This window comes from Salvelinus alpinus, chromosome 12 (genome assembly GCF_045679555.1).
Source record: "Salvelinus alpinus chromosome 12, SLU_Salpinus.1, whole genome shotgun sequence".
Classification (NCBI taxonomy): Eukaryota; Metazoa; Chordata; class Actinopteri; order Salmoniformes; family Salmonidae; genus Salvelinus; species Salvelinus alpinus.
Window position 1 is genome coordinate 56,413,308 of NC_092097.1, and position 18,185 is coordinate 56,431,492.

Consider the following 18,185-nt stretch of genomic DNA (forward strand, 5'->3'; position numbering starts at 1 on the left):
CCTCCAGTATTTATGCTGCAGTAGTTTATGTGTCAGGGGGCTAGGGTCAGTCTGTTATATCTGGAGTATTTCTCCTGTTTTATCTGATGTCCTGTGTGAATTTAAGTACGCTCTCTCTAATTCTCTCTTTTCTCTCTCTCTTCTGTTATAATCTCCACCCGGCACAGCCAGAAGAGGACTGGCCACCCTTCATAGCCTGGTTCATCTCTAGATTTCTTCCTAGGTTCTGGCCTTTCTAGGGTGTTTTTCCTAGCCACCGTGCTTCTACACCTGCATTGCTTGCTATTTGGGGTTTTAGGCTGGGTTTCTGTACAGCACTTTGTGACATCGGCTGATGTAAGAAGGGCTTTATAAATACATTTGATGATTGATATTCTAACTATCATCATGTATTATAAATATCATGTATTATACCTGTATCATGTATTATAACTATCATGTATTATACCTGTATCATCATGTATTATACCTGTATCATGTATTATACCTGTATCATGTATTATACCTGTATCATGTATTATAACTATCATGTATTATACCTGTATCATGTATTATACCTGTATCATCATGTATTATACCTGTATCATGTATTATACCTGTATCATGTATTATACCTGTATCATGTATTATAACTATCATGTATTATAACTGTATCATCATGTATTATACCTGTATCATGTATTATACCTGTATCATGTATTATACCTGTATCATGTATTATAACTGTATCATCATGTATTATACCTGTATCATCATGTATTATAAATATCATGTATTATACCTGTATCATGTATTATAACTGTATCATCATGTATTATAACAGCAGGCTGTAGATTAGGTGTTACTGAAGTTGCAAAAGGGGATGTCACCTCATCCAGGCACCAGAGTCGATCAGGCCAGAGAAGTAGACAGACCAAATGAATCCCCAATGGAGGGCATTGAAATGATCAGCACTGAAACACTCGTACTTAATCTTCATGTTTATGGATTCAAGAACAATGTTGCAGAAATGCATTAAGAATAATGTACCCACAATGCACAGAAAATCAGACATAGGTGCTCAAACATGTGTTACGGAAGTTTCCTCCTTCTCCTCTCACGTCTGAGTTGTTTCCCCGAGTTCAGTACAGTCCTCCATGGATACAGAGCTAGAGGAGAGAATAGACAGAGGAATAGAGAGCTCGCTAATGTCTGAAGGCAGAATATTTCTCCAGCACTCAGATTAATCGGATCACTTTATATTCCAGCTCCGGCCAGAGTGAATGATCTACAGAGCCCTTCTGAAGTATTCACACCACTTTGACTTATTCCACATTTGGTTGTGTTGCAGTTTAAATTCAAAATGGATGAAATAGATTATTTTTCCTCACCCATCTACACACTATTACCACATAATGACAAAATGAAAACATGTTTAACCATTTTTTTTGAAAATGTATTGAAAATGAAATACAGAAAATGTCCAATAAGGCTGATAGCTGTAATCGCCGCTAAGGTGTTGCTGCAAGGTATCGACTCAAGTGTGAATACTTACATAAATCAGAGTTTTGCACATCTGGATTGTACAACATTTGCCCATTATTCCAGCTCTGTCAAGTTGATTGTTGATCATTGCTAGACAGCCATTTTCAAGTCTTGCCATATATTTAAGCCAATTTAAGCCAAAGGTCACGTAGGAACACGCAATGTTTGTCTTTGTAAGCAACTCCAGTGTATATTTGGCCTTTTTTGCAGTCGGCATGCCAATTAAACGCTCCCTCAATTTCGACATCTGTGGCATTGTGACAAAACTGCATGATTTTAGAGTGGGTTTTTATTGTCCCTAGCACAAGGTGCACATTTGTAATGAATGACCATGCTGTTAAATCAACTTCTTGATATATCTGTCAGGTGGATGGATTATCTTGGCAAAGGGGCGGCAAGTAGTCTAGTGGTTAGAGCTTTGGGCCTGTAACCGAAAGGTTGCTAGCTCGAATCTCCGAGCTGACAAGATAAAAATCTGTCGTTCTGCCCCTGAACAAGGTAGTTAAACCCACTGTTCCTAGGCCGTCATTGTAAATAAGAATGTGTTCTTAACTGACTTGCCAAGTTAAATAAAGGTTAAATAATTAAAATAAAATAAAAAGGAGAAATGCTCACTAACAGGGATAAAGAACACATTTGTGCACAACATTTGAGAGAAAAAAGCTTTTTGTGCGAATGGAACATTTCTGGGATCTTTTATTTCAACTCATGGAACCAGCACTTTACACTCGCGTTTATATTTTTTGTTCAGTGTAAATAAAAATGAACAAAACAGGTCAGAAAACTAACTGAAATTAAACTGAATTTAAAAAAAGGAATCATATAAAAACTAAAAAAACTATATCTTTGGCTCTCATACATCACACACCTCTCCCTCCCTAACCCTCTCATACATCACACCTCTCCCCACCCACCCACCCTCTCCCTCCCTAACCCTCTCATACATCACACCTCTCCCCACCCACCCACCCACCCTCTCCCTCCCTAACCCTCTCATACATCACACACCTCTCCCCACCCTCTCCCTCCCATACATCACCCACCTCTCCCCACCCACCCTCTCCCATACATCACACACCTCTCCCCACCCACCCTCTCCCATACATCACACACCTCTCCCCACCCGCCCTCTCCCTCTCATACCTCTCCCCATCCGCCCTATCCTTTCTACCAAAAAAACACAGTAGTCAATGGCTTTAGGATAAATAATTTACTGCTGTTACACCATCAATATATGTGCACTCTCAGTCACCAAGGAGAAATAAAAAGCAATACGCCTCCCCATTTCCTCCCTTCCACTTCCAAAAATACACACCAAAAAAAACAAAAAAACTGTTCATATTTAATATTGCTTATACAACCTAAAAATCCCTTGGCTAGCACAGCAGTATAGCCTAAACCTGGGCACCTCTTACACACTAAGACACACCTGAAACACACAATAACACACACCAATATGATAACTAATAAATATGTTAATATGTCAATATGTGTCCCACGTGTATAGTGTCATGCAGACCTTATATCCACTTAGATCCTATCGGATCACATATAGATTCCTGTAGGCCTTCCATAAACATCCCAAACCTTGATCCTTTCTCTGGACAGTCCATGTATTTGGTGGAATGGCAAGGCAATGATGGGTAGACTTCTCTCCACGTCATACTGCGGTGGAGCGAACGCTACGTCATTTACGCTGGCAGTCCAATTCTTGTCTTTTACCCAATAATTGGAAAAATATCAATTAGGTAGCAAAAGATCAGAACTGGGCTGCCTGTGTAAACGTAGCCAGAGGACTTCTGAAAGACACTTGTCATAGAGACGAATGTTCAGGTGTCCACAATGGATCATGGCGGACAGGTGGGTGTGACAGAAAGGACAGAACACCAACACACACCTCAGGTGAGACAGAATACACACCTCAGGTGAGACAGAACACACACACACCCCTCAGGTGAGACATAACACACACACACACACCCCTCAGGTGAGACATAACACACACACACACACACCTCAGGTGAGACATAACACACACACCCCTCAGGTGAGACAGAACACACACCTCAGGTGAGACAGAACACACACCTCAGGTGAGACAGAACACACACACACCCCTCAGGTGAGACAGAACACACACCTCAGGTGAGACAGAACACACACACACCCCTCAGGTGAGACAGAACACACACCTCAGGTGAGACAGAACACACACACACCCCTCAGGTGAGACAGAACACACACCTCAGGTGAGACAGAACACACACACACCCCTCAGGTGAGACAGAACACACACCTCAGGTGAGACAGAACACACACACACCTGATGTGAGACAGAACACACACACACACACACACACACCTCAGGTGCGACAGAACACACACACACACACACACACACACACACACACACACACCTCAGGTGCGACAGAACACACACACACACACCTCAGGTGAGACAGAACACACACACACACCTCAGGTGAGACAGAACACACACACACCCTCAGGTGAGACAGAACACACACACCCCCCTCAGGTGAGACAGAACACACACACACACATCTCAGGTGAGACAGAACACACACACCCCTCAGGTGAGACAGAACACACACACACCCTCAGGTGAGACAGAACACACACACACACACACACACACACACACACACACACACACACACACACACACCTCAGGTGAGACAGAACACACACACACCCTCAGGTGAGACAGAACACACACACACCTCAGGTGAGACAGAACACACAGACACACCTCAGATGAGACAGAACACACACACACCTCTCAGGTGAGACAGAACACACACACACACACACACACACCTCAGGTGAGACAGAACACACACACACACCTCAGGTGAGACAGAACACACACACACATCTCAGGTGAGACAGAACACATACACACACCCCTCAGGTGAGACAGAACACACACACACACACACACCCCTCAGGTGAGACAGAACACACACACACACCCCTCAGGTGAGACAGAACACACACACACACACACACACACACACACACACACACACACCTCAGGTGAGACAGAACACACACACACACCCCTCAGGTGAGACAGAACACACACACACACACACACACACACACACACACACACACACACACACACACACACACACACACACACACACACACACACCTCAGGTGAGACAGAACACACAGACACACCTCAGATGAGACAGAACACAAACACACACACCTCAGGTGAGACAGAACACACACACCTCAGGTGAGACAGAACACACACACACACACACCTCAGGTGAGACAGAACACACACACACACACACCTCAGGTGAGACAGAACACACACACACACACCTCAGGTGAGACAGAACACACACACCTCAGGTGAGACAGAACACACACACACCTCAGGTGAGACAGAACACACACACACCTCAGGTGAGACAGAACACACACACCTCAGGTGAGACAGAACACACACACCTCAGGTGAGACAGAACACACACACACACACACACCTCAGGTGAGACAGAACACACACACACACACACACCTCAGGTGAGACAGAACACACACACACACACCTCAGGTGAGACAGAACACACAGTCCGCTTCCCAAATGGCTCATAGGTCTCTGTTCAAAAGTAGTGCACTATAAAGGGAGTAAGGTGCTATTTGGGATGCAGGCCTATATATAACTCATATCTAAAGGTATCCAGGTAGGGACAACGTTACACTGTGATTGGATGTTGTGTTTTGATGAAGAGGAGTGTAGAGACACAGAGACACAGAGACAGAGACAGAGACAGAGACAGAGACAGAGACAGAGACAGAGAGAGAGACAGAGAGAGAGAGAGAGAGAGAGAGAGAGAGAGAGAGAGAGAGAGAGAGAGAGACAGAGAGAGAGAGAGACAGAGACAGAGACAGAGACAGAGACAGAGACAGAGAGAGAGAGACAGAGACAGACAGAGACAGAGAGAGAGTGAGAGTGAGAGAGACAGAGACAGAGAGAGAGAGAGAGACAGAGAGTGAGAGAGACAGAGACAGAGAGTGAGAGACAGAGACAGAGAGTGAGAGACAGAGACAGAGAGTGAGAGACAGAGACAGAGAGTGAGAGACAGAGACAGAGAGTGAGAGAGACAGAGAGTGAGAGAGACAGAGAGTGAGAGACAGAGTGAGAGAGACAGAGACAGAGAGTGAGAGAGACAGAGAGTGAGAGAGACAGAGAGAGAGAGAGAGAGAGAGAGAGAGCGAGAGAGAGAGAGAGAGCGAGAGAGAGAGAGAGAGAGAGAGAGAGAGAGAGCGAGAGAGACCACTGTCTTCTGTCCTGTCCAAACTAACACCTCACCTGTATCAGAGGTTACCCATCAATCCTACAGCTGTCTTTTATAATATGGATATCAACTGTGTTATAAGATATTTGTATTTTTATTGGCTGATAAAGTCCTGTAATAAGATAACAAGCAAACTGCAGGAACAGAAAACCACTTGGATTTGGATATCTGAGTGGATCGAGAGGCAAAAGTTTAAGCCTTGAGGAGAACCAGAAAGTGAAGACTCACTATATAATTTTTGTTATCTGTAACAGGTGAAGGGAGGAGAGAGGGGGAGACATGGGAGTCATTTAACAGGTGAAGGGAGGAGAGAGGGAGGAGAGAGGGGAGTCATTTAACAGGTGAAGGGAGGAGAGAGGGAGGAGAGAGGGGAGTCATTTAACAGGTGAAGGGAGGAGAGAGGGGAGTTATCTGGGGAGCTGTCAGAGTAACAACGCTGGTGGAGTAGAAGTGTCTGTTCCTGTCTGTTTTCTGGCTAGACCTTCTGGTCTGGTGATCAATACTGAGAGTTTACAACATGTCAGGGGGCAAAGTGAGGGAACATTGTGCTTGATGAGGTGAGTGGTAGTGCGCGTGTGTGTGTGTGTGTACCTGTATGCTCTGTGTGAGAGAGTGCATCTAGGGTCTCTCAGGTGTGTGTTCAACGTGGTTGCTGTTGTCCGAGCCTAGTGTGTGTGTGTGTGCGTGCGTGTGCGTGTGTATGAGGTGTTAAGATGGCTTGCTGTAGTCCGAGCCTAGTGTGTGTGTGTGTGCGTGCGTGTGCGTGTGTATGAGGTGTTAAGATGGCTTGCTGTAGTCCTCCACTCCAGTGATGGTGGCCTTGCAGAAGAAACAATCCTTGTTGTTCATCAGGTGCTGATTTATACACGCTCTGGTGGGGACAGACAGAGAGACGAAGGTTACAGTCATGCGTGGTGTGTGTGTGTGTGTGTGTGTGTGTGTGTGTGTGTGTGTGTGTGTGTGTGTGTGTGTGTGTGTGTGTGTGTGATAAATGATCTGTGGGGGGACAGAGAGACACACTCATATTTGGTACTTCTCAATCACACACACACATCTGGGGTGGCAGACGCTCAAGGACAGAATCCATATTCTTCTGTCGTCCGAATAGATGACAACATTTGGGATGAATCAAGGCAAGATAGCAGGAGTCTCAAGGTAGCAGTAGTTAATTGTGAAATATATTATGTACCAATTACGCAAATCAGAATAACTTTCTTGGTAAGCATTATGTGAACTACATGAATGTTTTCCTGCCAATCACCCTGGGTAAATGCTCTCCTTTCAGTACCCATAAGCCAATGGGAATACGTAATCATGCAATTAATATATGTCATATAATTTCACATTTCTATACATAATGAATACATAATTAAGATAAACATTCTGTTAAAATATACACCAAGAGGACTGAGCTCAGAACAACTAGTGTGACAGAATCGGTTTAATATAGTTCTATGGCTGTGAACGTCGCCAGAAGGTTTATCGACATTTCCCAATTAAAACATTCATGCCATTACATTATACATTCCATTACGTCCCGCAGTAAAGTGAAGGCCTGAGAGGCATCGAGATGAAGAGAAGTCTGTCACCACATGTTCATTATCTAAATGGATGATGATGATGATAATGCCTGTAAGTAACAGAGCAGAGAGTGCTGTGTACAAGTAGTGGATGGAGGGGGGGACAAAACAATTATTTAGCCAAGTGTTGACATGATTTTGGGGATGATTTAAAAAATAAATAATTCTATTCAAAAAATGTATTTAGCCAAGTGTTGACATGATTTTGGGGATGATTTAAAAATATATATATTCTATTCAAAAAATGTATTTAGCCAAGTGTTGACATGATTTTGGGGATGATTTAAAAATATATATATTCTATTCAAAAAATGTATTTAGCCAAGTGTTGACATGATTTTGGGGATGATTTAAAAAATATATATATTCTATTCAAAAAATGTATTTAGCCAAGTGGCATTAAGGCATTGAAAACAAATGATATTTTACAATAAAGTCCTAGTTGGTCAAAAGGTGAAAAGATCAGACAAAAAAAATGCCTATATATTTTAAAAACACAACGCTGATGATGGTAACTTACTTGCAGGACTTGTGAGAGCAGGGTTTGAAGACAGCAGAGATGGAGTGTGCATAGCAGATAGGACACAGGTCTTCCTCACTGGTGGGCTGGGGGGAGAGTGACAGTTAGAGATAAAAGACTAACAGCCTACACATTTTGTACTGTAAGTGTACTCTACTGGTGTCCCCCAGGGCTAGGTACTAGGTGCTCTCTACTGGTGTCCCCCAGGGCTAGGTCCTCTCTACTGGTGTCCCCCAGGGCTAGGTACTAGGTCCTCTCTACTGGTGTCCCCCAGGGCTAGGTACTAGGTGCTCTCTACTGGTGTCCCCCAGGGCTAGGCCCTCTCTACTGGTGTCCCCCAGGGCTAGGCCCTCTCTACTGGTGTCCCCCAGGGCTAGGTACTAGGCCCTCTCTACTGGTGTCCCCCAGGGCTAGGTACTAGGCCCTCTCTACTGGTGTCCCCCAGGGCTAGGTACTAGGCCCTCTCTACTGGTGTCCCCCAGGGCTAGGTACTAGGCCCTCTCTACTGGTGTCCCCCAGGGCTAGGTACTAGGCCCTCTCTACTGGTGTCCCCCAGGGCTAGGTACTAGGCCCTCTCTACTGGTGTTCCCCAGGGCTAGGTACTAGGTCCTCTCTACTGATGTCCCCCAGGGCTAGGTGCTAGGCCCTCTCTACTGGTGTCCCCCGGGGCTAGGTCCGCTCTACTGGTGTCCCCCAGGGCTAGGTACTAGGTCCTCTCTACTGGTGTTCCCCAGGGCTAGGTACTAGGCCCTCTCTACTGGTGTCCCCAAGGGCTAGGTTCTCTCTACTGGTGTCCCCCAGGGCTAGGTACTAGGTCCTCTCTACTGGTGTTCCCCAGGGCTAGGTACTAGGCCCTCTCTACTGGTGTCCCCAAGGGCTAGGTTCTCTCTACTGGTGTCCCCCAGGGCTAGGTGCTAGGTCCTCTATACTGGTGTCCCCCAGGGCTAGGTGCTAGGCCCCCTCTACTGGTGTCCCCCAGGGCTAGGTGCTAGGCCCTCTCTACTGGTGTCCCGCAGGGATAGGTACTATGCCATCTACTGGTGTTCCCCAGGGCTAGGTATTAGGTCCTCTCTACTGGTGTCCCCCAGGGCTAGGTCCTCTCTACTGGTGTCCCCCAGGGCTAGGCCCTCTCTACTGGTGTCCCCCAGGGCTAGGTACTAGGTCCTCTCTACTGGTGTTCCCCAGGGCTAGGTACTAGGCCCTCTCTACTGGTGTCCCCAAGGGCTAGGTTCTCTCTACTGGTGTCCCCCAGGGCTAGGTACTAGGTCCTCTCTACTGGTGTTCCCCAGGGCTAGGTACTAGGCCCTCTCTACTGGTGTCCCCAAGGGCTAGGTTCTCTTTACTGGTGTCCCCCAGGGATAGGTGCTAGGTCCTCTATACTGGTGTCCCACAGGGCTAGGTGCTAGGCCCCCTCTACTGGTGTCCCCCAGGGCTAGGTGCTAGGCCCTCTCTACTGGTGTCCCCCAGGGATAGGTACTATGCCATCTACTGGTGTTCCCCAGGGCTAGGTATTAGGTCCTCTCTACTGGTGTCCCCCAGGGCTAGGTCCTCTCTAATGGTGTCCCCCAGGGCTAGGCCCTCTCTACTGGTGTCCCCCAGGGCTAGGTACTAGGCCCTCTACTGGTGTCCTCCAGGGCTAGGTACTAGGTGCTCTCTACTGGTGTCCCCCAGGGCTAGGCCCTCTCTACTGGTGTCCCCCAGGGCTAGGTACTAGGCCCTCTCTACTGGTGTCCCCCAGGGCTAGGTACTAGGGCCTCTCTACTGATGTCCCCCAGGGCTAGGTGCTAGGCCCTCTCTACTGGTGTCCCCCGGGGCTAGGTCCGCTCTACTGGTGTCCCCCGGGGCTAGGTTCTCTCTACTGGTGTCCCCCAGGGCTAGGTACTAGGTCCTCTCTACTGGTGTTCCCCAGGGCTAGGTACTAGGCCCTCTCTACTGGTGTCCCCAAGGGCTAGGTTCTCTCTACTGGTGTCCCCCAGGGCTAGGTACTAGGTCCTCTCTACTGGTGTTCCCCAGGGCTAGGTACTAGGCCCTCTCTACTGGTGTCCCCAAGGGCTAGGTTCTCTCTACTGGTGTCCCCCAGGGCTAGGTGCTAGGTCCTCTATACTGGTGTCCCCCAGGGCTAGGTGCTAGGCCCTCTCTACTGGTGTCCCCCAGGGATAGGTACTATGCCATCTACTGGTGTTCCCCAGGGCTAGGTATTAGGTCCTCTCTACTGGTGTCCCCCAGGGCTAGGTCCTCTCTACTGGTGTCCCCCAGGGCTAGGCCCTCTCTACTGGTGTCCCCCAGGGCTAGGTACTAGGCCCTCTCTACTGGTGTCCCCCAGGGCTAGGTACTAGGTCCTCTCTACTGGTGTTCCCCAGGGCTAGGTTCTCTCTACTGGTGTCCCCCAGGGCTAGGTACTAGGTCCTCTCTACTGGTGTCCCCAAGGGCTAGGTTCTCTCTACTGGTGTCCCCCAGGGCTAGGTGCTAGGTCCTCTCTACTGGTGTCCCCCAGGGCTAGGTGCTAGGCCCCCTCTACTGGTGTCCCCCAGGGCTAGGTCCTCTCTATTGGTGTCCCCCAGGGATAGGTACAATGCAATCTACTGGTGTTCCCCAGGGCTAGGTATTAGGTCCTCTCTACTGGTGTCCCCCAGGGCTAGGTACTAGGCCCTCTCTACTGGTGTCCCCCAGGGCTAGGTACTAGGTGCTCTCTACTGGTGTCCCCCAGGGCTAGGTACTAGGCCCTCTCTACTGGTGTCCCCCAGGGCTAGGTACTAGGCCCTCTCTACTGGTGTTCCCCAGGGCTAGGTACTAGGTTCTCTCTACTGGTGTCCCCCAGAGCTAGGTGCTAGGCCCTCTCTACTGGTGTCCCCCGGGGCTAGGTCCGCTCTACTGGTGTCCCCCAGGGCTAGGTTCTCTCTACTGGTGTCCCCCAGGGCTAGGTACTAGGTCCTCTCTACTGGTGTTCCCCAGGGCTAGGTACTAGGCCCTCTCTACTGGTGTCCCCAAGGGCTAGGTTCTCTCTACTGGTGTCCCCCAGGGCTAGGTACTAGGTCCTCTCTACTGGTGTTCCCCAGGGCTAGGTACTAGGCCCTCTCTACTGGTGTCCCCAAGGGCTAGGTTCTCTCTACTGGTGTCCCCCAGGGCTAGGTGCTAGGTCCTCTATACTGGTGTCCCCCAGGGCTAGGTGCTAGGCCCCCTCTACTGGTGTCCCCCAGGGCTAGGTGCTAGGCCCTCTCTACTGGTGTCCCCCAGGGATAGGTACTATGCCATCTACTGGTGTTCCCCAGGGCTAGGTATTAGGTCCTCTCTACTGGTGTCCCCCAGGGCTAGGTCCTCTCTACTGGTGTCCCCCAGGGCTAGGCCCTCTCTACTGGTGTCCCCCAGGGCTAGGTACTAGGCCCTCTCTACTGGTGTCCCCCAGGGCTAGGTACTAGGTCCTCTCTACTGGTGTTCCCCAGGGCTAGGTACTAGGCCCTCTCTACTGGTGTCCCCAAGGGCTAGGTTCTCTCTACTGGTGTCCCCCAGGGCTAGGTGCTAGGCCCCCTCTACTGGTGTCCCCCAGGGCTAGGTGCTAGGCCCTCTCTACTGGTGTCCCCCAGGGATAGGTACTATGCCATCTACTGGTGTTCCCCAGGGCTAGGTATTAGGTCCTCTCTACTGGTGTCCCCCAGGGCTAGGTCCTCTCTACTGGTGTCCCCCAGGGCTAGGCCCTCTCTACTGGTGTCCCCCAGGGCTAGGTACTAGGCCCTCTCTACTGGTGTCCCCCAGGGCTAGGTACTAGGTGCTCTCTACTGGTGTCCCCCAGGGCTAGGCCCCCTCTACTGGTGTCCCCCAGGGCTAGGTACTAGGCCCTCTCTACTGGTGTTCCCCAGGGCTAGGTACTAGGTGCTCTCTACTGGTGTCACCCAGGGCTAGGCCCTCTCTACTGGTGTCCCCCAGGGCTAGGTACTAGGCCCTCTCTACTGGTGTTCCCCAGGGCTAGGTACTAGGTTCTCTACTGGTGTCCCCCAGGGCTAGGTGCTAGGTCCTCTCTACTGGTGTCCCCCAGGGCTAGGTGCTAGGTCCTCTCTACTGGTGTCCCCCAGGGCTAGGTGCTAGGCCCTCTCTACTGGTGTCCCCCAGGGCTAGGTACTAGGCCCTCTCTACTGGTGTCCCCCAGGGCTAGGTACTAGGCCCTCTCTACTGGTGTCCCCCAGGGCTAGGTACTAGGCCCTCTACTGGTGTCCCCCAGGGCTAGGTGCTAGGTTCTCTCTACTGGTGTCCCCCAGGGCTAGGTGCTAGGCCCCCTCTACTGGTGTCCCCCAGGGCTAGGTGCTAGGCCCTCTCTACTGGTGTCCCCCAGGGATAGGTACTATGCCATCTACTGGTGTTCCCCAGGGCTAGGTATTAGGTCCTCTCTACTGGTGTCCCCCAGGGCTAGGTCCTCTCTACTGGTGTCCCCCAGGGCTAGGCCCTCTCTACTGGTGTCCCCCAGGGCTAGGTACTAGGCCCTCTCTACTGGTGTCCCCCAGGGCTAGGTACTAGGTGCTCTCTACTGGTGTCCCCCAGGGCTAGGCCCCCTCTACTGGTGTCCCCCAGGGCTAGGTACTAGGCCCTCTCTACTGGTGTTCCCCAGGGCTAGGTACTAGGTGCTCTCTACTGGTGTCACCCAGGGCTAGGCCCTCTCTACTGGTGTCCCCCAGGGCTAGGTACTAGGCCCTCTCTACTGGTGTTCCCCAGGGCTAGGTACTAGGTTCTCTACTGGTGTCCCCCAGGGCTAGGTGCTAGGTCCTCTCTACTGGTGTCCCCCAGGGCTAGGTGCTAGGCCCTCTCTACTGGTGTCCCCCAGGGCTAGGTACTAGGCCCTCTCTACTGGTGTCCCCCAGGGCTAGGTACTAGGCCCTCTACTGGTGTCCCCCAGGGCTAGGTGCTAGGTTCTCTCTACTGGTGTCCCCCAGGGCTAGGTGCTAGGCCCCCTCTACTGGTGTCCCCCAGGGCTAGGTGCTAGGCCCTCTCTACTGGTGTCCCCCAGGGATAGGTACTATGCCATCTACTGGTGTTCCCCAGGGCTAGGTATTAGGTCCTCTCTACTGGTGTCCCCCAGGGCTAGGTCCTCTCTACTGGTGTCCCCCAGGGCTAGGCCCTCTCTACTGGTGTCCCCCAGGGCTAGGTACTAGGCCCTCTCTACTGGTGTCCCCCAGGGCTAGGTACTAGGTGCTCTCTACTGGTGTCCCCCAGGGCTAGGCCCCCTCTACTGGTGTCCCCCAGGGCTAGGTACTAGGCCCTCTCTACTGGTGTCCCCCAGGGCTAGGTACTAGGCCCTCTCTACTGGTGTTCCCCAGGGCTAGGTACTAGGTGCTCTCTACTGGTGTCACCCAGGGCTAGGCCCTCTCTACTGGTGTCCCCCAGGGCTAGGTACTAGGCCCTCTCTACTGGTGTTCCCCAGGGCTAGGTACTAGGTTCTCTACTGGTGTCCCCCAGGGCTAGGTGCTAGGTCCTCTCTACTGGTGTCCCCCAGGGCTAGGTGCTAGGCCCTCTCTACTGGTGTCCCCCAGGGCTAGGTACTAGGCCCTCTCTACTGGTGTCCCCCAGGGCTAGGTACTAGGCCCTCTCTACTGGTGTCCCCCAGGGCTAGGTACTAGGCCCTCTACTGGTGTCCCCCAGGGCTAGGTGCTAGGCCCTCTCTACTGGTGTCCCCCAGGGCTAGGTGCTAGGACCTCTACTGGTGTCCCCCAGGGCTAGGTCCTCTACTGGTGTCCCCCAGGGCTAGGTCCTCTACTGGTGTCCCCCAGGGCTAGGTCCTCTACTGGTGTCCCAAAGGGCTAGGTAGTAGGTCATCTCTACTGGTGTCCTCCAGAGCTAGGTGCTAGGATCGCTCTACTGGTGTCCCACAGGGCTAGGTACTAGGTCCTCAACTGGTGTCCCAAAGGGCTAGGTACTAGGTCCTCAACTGGTGTCCCAAAGGGCTAGGTAGTAGGTCATCTCTACTGGTGTCCCCCAGAGCTAGGTACTAGGTCCTCTCTACTGGTGTCCCCCAGAGCTAGGTACTAGGTCCTCTCTCAACTGGTGCCCCAAAGGGCTAGGTAGTAGGTCATCTCTACTGGTGTCCCCCAGGGTTAGGTCCTCTACTGGTGTCCCCCAGAGCTAGGTACTAGGTCCTCTCTACTGGTGTCCCCCAGAGCTAGGTACAAGGTCCCCTCTCAACTGGTGCCCCAAAGGGCTAGGTAGTAGGTCATCTCTACTGGTGTCCATCAGGGCTAAGTACTAGGTCCCCGCTCAACTGGTGTCCCCAAGGACTAGGTGCTAGGTCCTCTACTCTCTCCTTTCGGCAAATATGACCACAACTCCATTTTGCTCCTCCCTTCCTATAGGCAGAAACTCAAACAGGATGTAGCCGTGCTAAGGACTATTCAACACTGGTCTGACCAATCGAAATCCACGCTTCAAGATTGTTTTGATCACGCGGACTGGGATATGTTCCGGGTAGCCTCCGAGAACATCAACGTATACACTGATTCGTTGAGTGAGTTTATAAGGAAGTGTATAGGAGATGGTGTACCCACTGTGACTATTAAAACCTACACTAACCAGAAACCGTGGATGGATGGCGGAATTCGCACAAAACTGAAAGGGTGAACCACTGCATTTAACCATGGAAAGGTGACTGGGAATATGGCCGAATACAAACAGTGTAGTTATTCCCTCCGTAAGGCAATCAAACAAGCAAAACGTCAGTACAGAGACAAAGTAGAGTCGCAATTCAATATCTCAGACACACCTTTGCCCGCTTTGAGGATAATACAGTGCCCGCTACCAAGGACAGTGGGCTCTCCTTCTCCGTAGCCGATGTAAGACAATTAAACGTGTCAACCCTCGCAAGGCTGCCGGCCCAGACGGCATCCCTAGCCACGTCCTCAGAGCATGCGCAGACCAGCTGGCTGGTGAGTTTACGTACATATTCTATTTCTCCCTATCCCAGTCTGCTGTCCCCACATGCTTCAAGATGTCCACCAAGAGTGTGCAAATCTGTCATCAAGGCAAAGGGTGGCTACTTTGATGTGTTTAACACTTCTTTTGCTTTTCTACATGATTTCATATGTGTTATTTCATTAGTTTTGATGTCTTCACTATTATTCTACAATGTAGAAAATAGTAAAAAAATAAATAAAAAAAACCTTGAATGAGTAGGTGTGTCCAAACTTTTGAGTGGTACCGTATATCTAAATGACATGTTGAAAACAACAGCATGGCTACACACAGGAACTTCCTGGCCAAAGGCAAAAACTACCAAGGGCAATAAATCTACCACCATCGCATAATTAGGAATACCTAGGCTATAGAATGTTACAGCAGACTAATATATATAGAGGAAGGCTTGAGGTGATATTGGAATAAACATCCATATAATTAATATGGACCGTAATAACCTGATTTATTTATGAGGGAGGATGGGGAGGGGAGGGGAGGAAAGAGGGAGGCCAGGGTAAAGAAAATAAAGGGTAAAGGAAAGCGCTATTTGACAGTGTGCCAGACAGAGCTAAGTTAGTTGCAGGACTTGAACTGGATTGATAAGTCTTTATATTTAGGTTCAATATTCATTATATATTAGAGACGATATACTTTGAGACGCCAGACTCAATTAGTCAAACATTTGAGGTGCTGTTACTCTGAACTAGTGAGGACTAAGCACAACTCAAGCATTGATCGTTTCCATAACGACACACTGTTCCTTATAAAAGTTAACCAGCTGCACCATTGAGAGCATCTTGACTGGCTGCATCACCGCCTGGTACGGCAACTGCAAGGCACCCGACCGCTAAGCGTTACATCACTGGGTGGTGAGCACGGCCCAGTACATCACAGGGTGGTGAGCACGGCCCAGTACATCACTGGGGCTAGGCTCTCTGCCATCCAGCACCTCAATATCAGGTGGTGAGCACGGCCTAGTACATCACTGGGGCTAGGCTCTCTGCCATCCAGCACCTCAATATCAGGTGGTGAGCACGGCCTAGTACATCATTGGGTGGTGAGCACGGCCTAGTACATCACTGGGTGGTGAGCACGGCCCAGTACATCACTGGGGCTAGGCTCTCTGCCATCCAGCACCTCAATATCAGGTGGTGAGCACGGCCTAGTACATCATTGGGTGGTGAGCACGGCCTAGTACATCACTGGGTGGTGAGCACGGCCCAGTACATCACTGGAGCTAGGCTCCCTGCCATCCAGGACCTCTATACCAGGTGGTGTAGGAGGAAGGCTAAAAAATTGTCATAGACTCCAGCCACCCAAGACATAGACTTTTCTCTCTGCTATCGCACGGCAAGCAGTACCAGCGCACCAAGTCTGACAGCAACAGGACCCTGAACAGATTCTACCCAAAAGCCATGATGCAAATGAAGTACTTAAAAATCATACAATGTGATTTTCTGGATTTTGGTTTTAGATTCCGTCTCTCACAGTTTAAGTGTACCTATGATAAAAATTACAGACCTCTACATGCTTTGTAAGGAGGAAAACCTGCAAAATCGGCAGTGTATCCAATACTTGTTCTCCCCACTGTATATATACGGTGTTGTAACAATGTACAAATAGTTAAATTACGAAAGGGAAAATAAACAAATATAGGTTATATTTACAATGGTGTTTGTTCTTCAAATGGTTGCCCTTTCCTTGTGGCAACAGGTCACAATCTTACTGAGTTAATTTGCAATGGTTTCTTCAACTTGGAGTCCACCTGTGGTAAATTCAATTGACTGGACATGTCTATATAAGGTCCCACAGTTGACAGTGCATGTCAGAGCAAAAACCAAGCAATGAGGTCGAAGGAATTGTCCGTAGAGCTCCGACACAGGCTTGTGTCGAGGCACAGATCTGGGGAAGGGTACCTAAACATTTCTGCTGCAATGAAGGTTCCCAAGAACACAGTGGCCTCCTTCATTCTTAAATGGAAGAAGTTTGGAACCACCAAGACTCTTCCTAGAACTGTCCGCCCGGCCAAACTGAGCAATCGGGGGAGAAAGGCCTTGGTCAGGGAGGTGACCAAGAATCCGATGTTCACTCTGACAGGGCTCTAGAGTTCCTCTGTGGAGATGGTTATCCTTCCGGAGGGTTCTCCCAATTCTGCAGCACTCCACCAATTAGGCCTTTATGGTAGAGCGGCCAGACGGAAGCAACTCCTCAGTAAAAGGCACATGACAGCCGGCTTGGAGTTTTCCAAAAGGCACGTGAAGACTCTGACCATGAGAAACAAGATTTTCTGGTCTGATGAAACCAAGAATGAACTCTTTGGCTTGAACGCGAAGTGTCACATCTGGAGGAAACCTGGCACCATTCCTACAGTGAATCATGGTGGTGGCAGCATCATGCTGTGGGGAGGTTTTTCAGAGGCAGGGACTGGGAGACTAGTCAGGATCGAGGCAAAGATGAATGGAGCAAAGTACAGAGAGATCCTTGATGAAAACCTGCTCCAGAGCGCTTAGGATCTGACTGGGACGAAGGTTCACCTTCCAACAGGACAACGACCCTAAGCACACAGCCAAGACAATGCAGGAGTGGCTTCGGGACAAATCTCAGAATGTCTTTGAGTGGCACAGCCAGAGCCCGGACATGAACCCAATCGAACATCTCTGGAGAGACCTGAAAATAGCTGTGCAGCAACGCTCCCCATCCAACCTGACAGAGCTTGAGAAGATCTGCAGAGAAGAATGGGATATACTCCCAAAATACAGTTGTGCCAAGCTTGTAGCGTCATATCCAAGAAGACTTGAGGCTGTAATCGCTGCCAAAGGTGCTTCAACAAAGTACTGATTAAAGGGTCGGAATACTTATGTAAATGTAATATTTCAGTTTATTTTTATTGCAACAATTTCTACAAAACCTGTTTTTGCTTTTTCCTTATGGGGTATTGTGATGTCATTATAGGGTATTGTGATGTCATTATAGGGTATTGTGATGTCATTATGTGGTATTATGTGTAGATTGACGAGAAAAAATAACTGTCAAAGTCGGAAGTTTACATACACTTATGTTGGAGTCATTAAAACTCGTTTTTCAACCACTCCACACATTTCTTGTTAACAAACTATAGTTAGGGCAAGTTGGTTAGGAAATCTACTTTGTGCATGACATAAGTAATTTTTCCAACAATTGTTTACAGACAGATTATTTCAGTTATAATTCACTGTCTCACAATTCCAGTTAGTCAGAAGCTTACATACACTACGTTGGCTGTGCCTTTAAACAGCTTGGAAAATTCCA

At 49.5% G+C, this 18,185-nt stretch overlaps 1 protein-coding gene across 2 annotated transcripts in view; it reads right to left on the reverse strand.

The window, feature by feature from the left end:
* Positions 1-2,719: 2,719 nt before the first annotated feature.
* rnf123 (ring finger protein 123) overlaps positions 2,720-18,185 on the reverse strand; it is a 283,644-nt gene continuing 268,178 nt past the window's right edge. The window contains exons 37-39 of one of the 2 annotated variants that reach the window (XR_011667296.1): positions 7,968-8,053; positions 3,590-6,738; positions 2,720-3,473 (exon numbers count right to left, since the gene is read on the reverse strand). Coding sequence is in view for 1 of the 2 variants with exons in the window: in XM_071336894.1 (XP_071192995.1) it covers positions 6,645-6,738; positions 7,968-8,053 (180 nt within the window). In the remaining variant the exon portion in view is untranslated. Of the gene's footprint in view, positions 6,739-7,967; positions 8,054-18,185 lie in introns of both variants that reach the window. The other variant, XM_071336894.1, reaches the window with a different exon arrangement.